The sequence below is a fragment of the Diabrotica virgifera genome, chromosome 10, assembly GCF_917563875.1.
Source record: "Diabrotica virgifera virgifera chromosome 10, PGI_DIABVI_V3a".
Classification (NCBI taxonomy): domain Eukaryota; kingdom Metazoa; phylum Arthropoda; class Insecta; order Coleoptera; family Chrysomelidae; genus Diabrotica; species Diabrotica virgifera.
The window spans coordinates 68638592-68648263 of record NC_065452.1 but is presented as its reverse complement, the minus strand read 5'-3'; the positions used below and the strand labels follow the sequence as shown (position 1 = coordinate 68648263).

Below are 9672 nucleotides of genomic sequence, written 5' to 3'. Positions count from 1 at the left end.
CCATAGGAATGTAATTCTATTACATTTCTACTTTTTCCTCTAGAAGTTGAGGAAAATTTTGGCTATCGTCTGTAAAATCTTAATAATCGTACCCTTCTTGTTCACAATAAGGGTAGTCTTGGTAATTGTCGCCGTAAGCGGCTTCGTCGTAATTATTTTCTTCTTGTTCTACATTATACAGCTCCTCTACTGTAAATTTTGGGATAGCTGTTTGTTGAAAACGAAAATTCCTTTGGGTTGGGGGGTCAAGTAATCGATCGATCGACACTCACTGGTGTTGGTCTATGTGATTGAGATGTGGCTGGTTTATGCGAATTGGGTAGATCTGGTCTAGAATGTTGTGCAAATGGAGTGATTTGTTGATTTTGTGGAAATCTGGGAGTTTGTGTTGGCCATCTTGGAGTATTATTTATAGATGGTTGTTGTTGAAAAGGCACTTGATATTGCCTAGGGAATGGCTGTTGCCATTGGGGCTTTGGTAACTGAGGTTGCCAACGCGGAGGTTGAATAGGATTTTGTCTCTGCGTATGTGGAGTGGCAGAAAATTTATTAGAATGTGGTAACGAATAGTTTTGAGATTTTTGCAAATATCGAATATTATTTTCTTCTTGGATGTATTGGATGGCTGAAGCGAGGTTTGTTGGTCTCATGAATCGAATTGTCGATTCTAAAGGCTCTCTTAGTCCGGCTAAGAATGTAGTTAACGCTTGTTGCTGGAAAAAATCTTTCTTACTTCTCTTTACTTCTGCATTGTCTGTATGTAGTTCAATATGATTAGAAATGATATTTAGAAGACGTAACTTTTTCATGAAATTGATGAGGGTTCTCATTTGGTCCCTGACGAAGATTAACTAGATCTCTAGTTAAAGAGTTTTCATTTCGCTGGTCCGCGAAATTTTGAATAAGGGTTGCTCGTATTGACGGCCAGTTTTTACAGCCGTAAACGGAAATAATTTCTCTGGCTCTTCCTTTAATTTTATTCACAATTCCGCTAGAGAGCATATGATTTTGGAAATTTTCTGGATTAGTATGGTCCCAAAAATGGGCTAAGAGCATTCTAATGACATCGATAAAATTATGGAGTTCGTTTGGATTGCCATCGTATTCTGGTACGATGGAAAGGTCTTTATTGACATTAAAAGTGGGTGCCATAATGGAAATAGTTTCAGATGCTGGAGTTATGGAAGGTATTTCAAAAGAATTGGTGGGTATTTTACTATCAATTATTAATGGAGAACTAAATTCTATGTTTGATTCAAAAATTGTTGAAAGAGACTCACTTATTCTCAGAGATGATACTTGTGAAATAATATTAGAATTATAAATAGGGTGAAATTTGCTTACAGGTATAAGATGCTGGGATGCATTCCTTTTCGGTACAAATTTCTTTTCTTCTTTTAGCTTTTTTCAGCTTTCTTCATAAATGTTGAACTCCTGGATGGAACAACCGCTTTTCTTCCTGGATTCTGGTTCGGTAGCGGGTAAACGTTTGAGAACGACGAGGATCTTCCTGGAGACTCTCCCACTATCCTACTGCCTGCACCAATTAAGGGTTGTCAGTCCCGAAGGTACTTTTTAAAAAGGCCCTTTTAAAAGTTACAACGAACAAACTAACAGCACTTTATTTAATATAAATTACAACTGATCGAAAAATGAATTTTACAAGTATTTATACATAGTTAATTGATTAGGTATGGATTCTGGAAATGTTGAAACTGCTGATCGGCTGGGTTATTGGACTGCAATACCGCTGACATCCGGGGTTATCGTACTGTAATTCGCCCTATGCTCCGCATGGAGTGCAGAGGTATAAGTAAGTAAGTATATATCTCTTATAATATTTGCATCCTGCCTATTTTTCGAACAAAATAATTTTTCAGAGACAAGGTTCATTTGTCTACTTTCTAAAATAACAGATTTTAGATTTAACTCATGCACATCTCTTGTTATTTAAGTGGCTACGGCAGTTTTCATAGCACAGTATTTGGTTCTGGGGGTTACCTAACACTTATCATCTTCAGGGTGCTATATTTTGGTATTTCAACGTTACTAAAATATTGCTTTTGTTAGATTTATCTTTACAATTCGCTGCGATGCGTAGTGATGTATTTTCCCTATTCATCTTAATATTTCAAATTTTCTATTTTGCAGAATTCAAAACTGTAGCGGGCCATTGTTTGTCCAAAGCAGATGTAACAGTACTTTCATTTTGCTTCTTTCAGTTAATAATTATTGAAAATGGCACCATAAGAGAAGGTTGTTTTGACTGGTATTGTTTTGTCCACGAAGCGTTCTGGTGTAAGAATAATAAAGGTCATTTTGTAAAACATTAAACTTTATTATCACATTATAGAGAAGCACCAACATTCTTGTTGACTTAGGTAAGGTTGCTTTCTCGTAACAAAATATTTCATATACATAACTGATTAATAAAAGTGTACTTTTAAGTCCGCCTTATTTTTTCGGTCATAATTTTTTAAAATAAGCTAAAAGCATAGTTGCTTTCCAAGGATCCTTTAAAGAACCTATAAATCTTATTGTGTATTTAACACTAAATCGTTTGAATGACATTTGAAGTATTAAACATCAGTTGATAACTAATAAATGATATTTAACAAAACATTCTTAAAAAATATACTTTAACACTTGGGATTTAAGGGTACCTGAATTTGGTGGTTCTAAAAAGTACCGTCGGGAGACTAAGGGTTAAAATAGTTATCGATGACACAACCCGCGAAACTTTGGTTCTGCTGTAGTACGGGTGTTAGGTCTTGTCCATCCAATCTTGCCATCCAGTCTTCTTGTTTATTGAGATTTGTCCTAAAACGAAACAGTAAATATATAAAAACAACAATGAACAAACAACTGAGGTTTAAATTATTACCTATATTAATATAATAAATAAAATTGACAGAACAGTCGACGAATCACAAAGCGGATTTAGAAAAGGCAGAAGCACTCATCATCATGTATTTACAATCAAATAGAAAAATATCAGCAACAGGAAAAAATGTATTTTGTGTGCATAGATCTTTTTTGTATGTCAGTGTTTTAACAACTAGTCTCTACATCCTCAGATAATGTAAGTACCTATACCATATAAGTAACTTTTTAATAGGATTGTTCTGTGATATACAGTGTTTCTAGTGAGAGTATGAGGTTCTGTATTTCTCAGAACGATATTTTATTATTTTTGTGTTTCTGAGGATCCTCAACACCTAGTTTATTGAGAGAAAACTGGGGTGTTTTGGTACCACAAAAATAGTAATTATTATTGATTTTCCCTGACGATGATAATAAACATTATCGAAAGTTTGGAACTATTATAAAGAGTTTTCTTTGAGATTGCTGCTACCCCGATATTTCAACTTTGTTTCCTAACTGGCCAGCAAAGATTAATTACCTATATATATATATATATATATATATATATATATATATATATATATATATATATATCATAAAGGAGTACGACCGTCAATTCCAATATAACAAAGGAGCACTCGTAAGTGTAGGGTTTTATCGGTCAAGTGGGTGAAAAAAGAGACAAAGAATTCAGCTACTTCATCTATTTATTGAAGACGTTTCGTCTACTGCTCAGTAGACATCATCAGTTCATCTACAAAAAGAGTGTTATAAGAAACAACATCCAAAAGAGAGGTAAAAAAGCACTAGCGTTACCTTAAAAAGACATGTAGCAAAAGATAAGATGTACATAGTAAAAAAAACCTTATCCATGAACCAATGTAATGTATAAGTATGTAACATTTAAGTGTATAGTTAATATTTAAAAACTTTAGTACAGCCAAAGACAAGACCATGTGGTAACAGTCACATATAAAAAACAAGTGGAAAAAAGCTGGCTTGCTTTTTTCAAAGTCAAGAATGAACCAAGAAAAAACCAGATTCACACTTCCAAAAATTTAGTAGTGTTTAAGCATACTTCATTTTAACCTTAGGCAACATCATTAAATGAATATAGTGCTAATATGCAACTTCGAAAATTTAAAGTTGAATAGTTACCAGCAGGTCATCCTAGCCCAACGGACACACAAAAGAAAATGGAGTTTGAATTATCAGGTGTAAACTGACATCTCGCCAAGAGGCAGGCAACCTTTAAAAAATTTTATAACAAAGAGTGACTGACAACTGCAGCGCAGCGCGGTAAAATTTAAATTGATGTATTTAAAACAGTTATAAAAGTGTTTAAAAAGTGAAAGTAATATCAAGAAGTAATCAAGGGATGTACCTTATACCTCGTAGACAAGAATCACAGTTTATTTTAAACAAGTGATGGCACTTCACACAATTATATGGAAAAGTGCCTACGTTAGTACTGGTCATCCAGTTACTAACGAATATATAAGATAGTACAATAGTAGTTTCCTCAATTAATTCACCTAATATACATATTGCTAAATTTTTGACTGATATCTTGTCAAAATCTTATAATTACAATAATGATTACAACATTGTTGACTCTTTTCAATTTAGTGAATTTATTAATGACTTGAAGCTACCACATGGTTATATTTTGGTGAGTTTTGATGTAGTTTCACTTTTTACTAACCTTCCCTTGGCTAGTGTCCTTACTTCACTAAGAAATCATTGGAATATTATCCAACCTAATTCTCCAGTTTCCTGGGAAGTGTTTGCAGAATTGCTCCAATTAGTGTTTGACACTAATTTTTTGGTCTTCAACGACAAATTTTATTTACAAATTTTTGGGACACCAATGGGTTCCTCGATTTCACCCATCCTAGTGAATTATGTTTTGGATGATTTAGTTTCTGACCGGCTGGGTTATTTAGATTTTCAAGTTCCTTTTGTTAAACGTTATGTGGACGACCTATTACTAGCCTTACCACCAGACAAGACTCAGGCCACCTTGTCCATCTTCAATGGGTTTGATCCTCACTTGCAGTTCACATGTGAACTCGAGGACCCCAACAACCAGAGTATCCCCTTCTTGGACATGCGTGTCACTAGAAGTGGAGATAACACACTCTGTACAAGTTGGTATAGGAAACCAATGGCCTCTAATAGGTTTCTCAACTACCATTCTTGTCATCCTTAAATATAAAATAAATCTTATTAAAGCTTTAAGCTGCAGGCTACATAGGTTGACACATCCGGTTAATCGAAGGGAATCCCTTCTGTTACTCAGAAGTATATTGGTAGATAATTCCTACCCTTCATCCCTTATCAATAAATTTCTTTTTTCCCAAAGTTACGGTTCTTCTCTGAACGACATACCCAATGGTGACCAACTTAGATCAATATCAAATAATACTGTTAACATCACAATTCTGCCTACTACTAATCTTGGGACTCCTGTTTCCCAGTTTTCTTCACTTCCTTATTTTCCTCAGGTTACTGATAAACTTATTAAACTATATAAAAATAATAATATTCCTGTTAAGATTGCAATTAAGAACGCAAGATCAGTCAGAAATTTGTTCTCTAAGACTAAAACACCCTTGTCCCCTTTGGAACAGGTTAATGTGGTCTACCACATACCTTGTGCTGAATGTGACGCATGTTATGTAGGGCAGACAAAGCGAGCTTTAAAATCACGTTTAATTTCACACCGTAGTGATATCAATTTGAAAAAACCAACTTGTGCCTTAGCCCAACATGCAATAGATACAAAACATAAGGTGGACTTTGATGAAGCCAAGATCCTTTGCAATGAACGCAACCTGTCGAAAAGACAGTTCTTAGAGATGTGTTTCATATTAAAAACCTCTAATGTACTTAACAAGAGAACTGACATCAGTAACTTGAGTCAAATATACCATGCATTGATTTTGCAGAATTAGTTGGTATTATTACACTCAAATTATTATATTGTAAAAAAGTTTTTGTGGTTTTCAGGCTTTTCCCACTTCTTTTAATATTGATCTTGCGGAATCAGTAGATGTTATTACACTTAAATTATTTTATTGTAAAAAAGTTTTTGGTGGTTTTTTCAAGCTTTTCCCACTTTTTTTTTTTTTTTTTTTTTTTTTTTGATAATAACAGTTACTTAATAGATTGAACAATTTAAAATTTTCCATAGGATAAAATTTTGCATTATTGATATTAATTATAAATTACAATTTGCTAAACTGATTTATAAATTTTCTTAAATTATTGCATATTTTTTCTTGCATTGTGAGCTGCGATATATGGGAGTTATACTATTGTACTATCTTATATATTCGTTAGTAACTGGATGACCAGTACTAACGTAGGCACTTTTCCATATAATTGTGTGAAGTGCCCTCACTTGTTTAAAATAAACTGTGATTCTTGTCTACGAGGTATAAGGTACATCCCTTGATTACTTCTTGATATTACTTTCACTTTTTAAACACTTTTATAACTGTTTTAAATACATCAATTTAAATTTTACCGCGCTGCGCTGCAGTTGTCAGTCACTCTTTGTTATAAAATTTTTTAAAGGTTGCCTGCCTCTTGGCGAGATGTCAGTTTACACCTGATAATTCAAACTCCATTTTCTTTTGTGTGTCCGTTGGGCTAGGATGACCTGCTGGTAACTATTCAACTTTAAATTTTCGAAGTTGCATATTAGCACTATATTCATTTAATGATGTTGCCTAAGGTTAAAATGAAGTATGCTTAAACACTACTAAATTTTTGGAAGTGTGAATCTGGTTTTTTCTTGGTTCATTCTTGACTTTGAAAAAAGCAAGCCAGCTTTTTTCCACTTGTTTTTTATATGTGACTGTTACCACATGGTCTTGTCTTTGGCTGTACTAAAGTTTTTAAATATTAACTATACACTTAAATGTTACATACTTATACATTACATTGGTTCATGGATAAGGTTTTTTTTACTATGTACATCTTATCTTTTGCTACATGTCTTTTTAAGGTAACGCTAGTGCTTTTTTACCTCTCTTTTGGATGTTGTTTCTTATAACACTCTTTTTGTAGATGAACTGATGATGTCTACTGAGCAGTAGACGAAACGTCTTCAATAAATAGATGAAGTAGCTGAATTCTTTGTCTCTTTTTTCACCCACTTGACCGATAAAACCCTACACTTACGAGTGCTCCTTTGTTATATATATATATATATATATCGATAAAAGGTACGTTGTCGCCTCGCGGTGAAAACTATGACGACCTCGCCTCACCCTTTTGTAGTTCTTTTTTTCAAAAAATATATGCATATATACAATGAGGGGAACTTTCTAATTAAGAATCTCTAAAGAGGGGAAACGATTTTAAATGGTTTTTTTTATATATAAATTTACGATTAAATCCAATGCGCTGTCGCCTCACAACTATATATGACTAAGAATGAAAGCCGGTACGTTGTTGCCTCAGACGGCGTTGCCAATTATTCGAAAATGACTAGGATTGAGTGGGTCGAAATTTGGTGCACAGCGAGAGGTAGTATAGGTATTTATTACGGATATAGGTAAAGAAATAGTGGGAATTTGTTCACATGTTCTATTGTTGTTTACATTAAAAATAAAGGATGGTTATTTTTGATATTTTAAATAAGCTTAAGATATGAACATGGTTTGTTTGGATTATATGTTTAAAAAATTTTTATTAGTAGATATTCCAAAGCTAGAATTTTGCAATAAATTAAGCTAAGCCAAATTATTTTGTGTGAATTATTGCTCTTATACAGTAAAATTATAAAGGATCTTAACGATAAAATTTATTATTTGCAGTAAACATATTACCTATCTCACAGAAAAAGTGTCAACGGTTTATTTAAAAATTTTAATTAAAAACCAGTGAATTAGTATACATAGCTGTAAAAATGTTCCAACAAAACCTATTCTTACAGCAAAGTGTACGAAAATAATTTATAAGGTGGTGAAGGTGGGGTGGTTTTAAGGGCGAAAATGGTTTTCTGAAATTTCTGGCTTAACATTGCATCGTTTAAAAAAATTCAACGCAAAAGCTGTGGGCGATAAAAAATCTACAATTTGTGTAGTGGTCTTTTTATCCTGATCTCAAAAAATTTTGAGAAAAACTCAAAACTAGGTTTTAGGTACCTATTTAATTTTTTTCTTCTACAAAAATGATTTCATTATGTTTTGTTTAAATGTCAAACCCTTTAATTGAGGCGTTGGTTAGATGTTTATTATATCTAAGAATAAAAAAAAATTATAAAAATAGCAACAAAAAGTAAAAAAAAATATTTCTATAATTTCACTTAAGCATCATATAAAAAACTTACATATGCCATACATATTTTATTTCACTTTTATAAGATGTTGAATTTTTGATTTTATAATATTGGAATTCACTTTTTTATCTAGATGGATATAAGCCAACTTGAATATAATTTAAAAAGTGTTCTCTTAAAAGGTTTGTTTTTTAATATTTCTTCTTTGTGGAGGCACATATGAATCGCATTCGGAATTTCCCGTGCTTGGTTTTTTGATGCTTTGAGTAGTTTTTTATTTGGATAGTACTTATCGTCACTGTCCGTTTTAAATTCTTTACTTGTTTGAGCCAGAACGTTATCTTTTGCAACCAACGCTTTACTTTTTTTAACTTCTTGCATACCTGCAATACTTGGAAAATTAATATTCGTATTTGAAGATTGCTTTTTTTATTTTCTTCCGCATTTCTAAATCGTGGTGAAAATCTAGTTCTTCAAGCGATTTTCCTTTATATTCTAAAGGAAGAGAATCCCTTTCCATTACTATTAAAAATTTTGACAATTTTACGGTTTGATAAATGTCAGCAGGTAATTCATATCATTCATCATGCATTTTTTCGTCATGCCCCATAAACTTGGCAAATTCTTTAGTTTGATTTTTGGACATACTTAAAATTTGTGCTACTGTTGGAATATTTTTGCGTAATTTCTTGCTTGATATAGCTTCAGGGTTTGTTAAATTCATTTTGCTTGTCAATTTACGGATCGAAACATCCCCTTTGTCCCATTTTAGCTTACTGCCTGGAACTGCAAACATATTATAGTTATTAACGACGGACGACGTCAGACATGTATTTATGTCTATGTTTTATTAAAGTTTCTATGAAACCTTGCAACATTTTTGGAAGTAAAATAGCAACAGCTCAAGAACCTTTACCAGAACACACTGGAATTTTGTGTCCTCTCGCAAGTGCCTTTTCTCCTTCAGTTAAATCATTTTCAAAATCACTGAAGTCCGTTTATCTTTCGTTACTAGATTGCTGAATTTTTAAATACTGAACATCACCTATTCGTCTTCTGTTAAAAATAATGGCTAATGATAGAGCATAGTTAACTAAATTTTTATGTTTCAACATTATCAATATTGCTCTCAAACGTCTTCTGACACTTCACACCAATTTTAATACTTTCTTCTCAGAATATTTTAATATCACTTACAAGTGGTACGAGCTTTGGTAATTTTTGTTCTTGAATATCTTTGTTAGCAAGAGAAGCAATTTCCACACTACAACGATTTGTCAGCAACGTTTTCATATTATGTATTTATAGCCCTTGGCCAATTCCTATATTTGTCTTTCTGTTGTACACGTAAAAGCAGCTGATTCTTTTAGTATTAAATGGAGGTGTTCATAGCAACATAGTTTTAGGTACGTACCCAAGTGCAACGCGATAATACGAGTAGGAGAACTGAAGGTCTTTTTAAAATTATTATATACATATAAAACTAAAGACTAAGTAGTTTTGTGTTGCAACGA

At 32.8% G+C, this 9672-nt stretch overlaps 1 protein-coding gene across 6 annotated transcripts in view; it reads right to left on the bottom strand.

Annotated features, from left to right (window-relative positions):
- Positions 1–2317: 2317 nt before the first annotated feature.
- The window catches only part of LOC114346223 (uncharacterized), a 122705-nt gene continuing 115350 nt past the window's right edge, over positions 2318–9672 (bottom strand). For 5 of the 6 annotated variants that reach the window (XM_028296996.2, XM_028296997.2, XM_028296998.2 and 2 more), the window contains one exon: positions 2318–2820. In XM_028296996.2, the coding sequence (XP_028152797.1) occupies positions 2700–2820 (121 nt within the window). In that variant the 3' untranslated portion in view covers positions 2318–2699. The remainder of the gene's footprint in view (positions 2821–9672) is intronic. The other variant, XR_007695726.1, reaches the window with a different exon arrangement.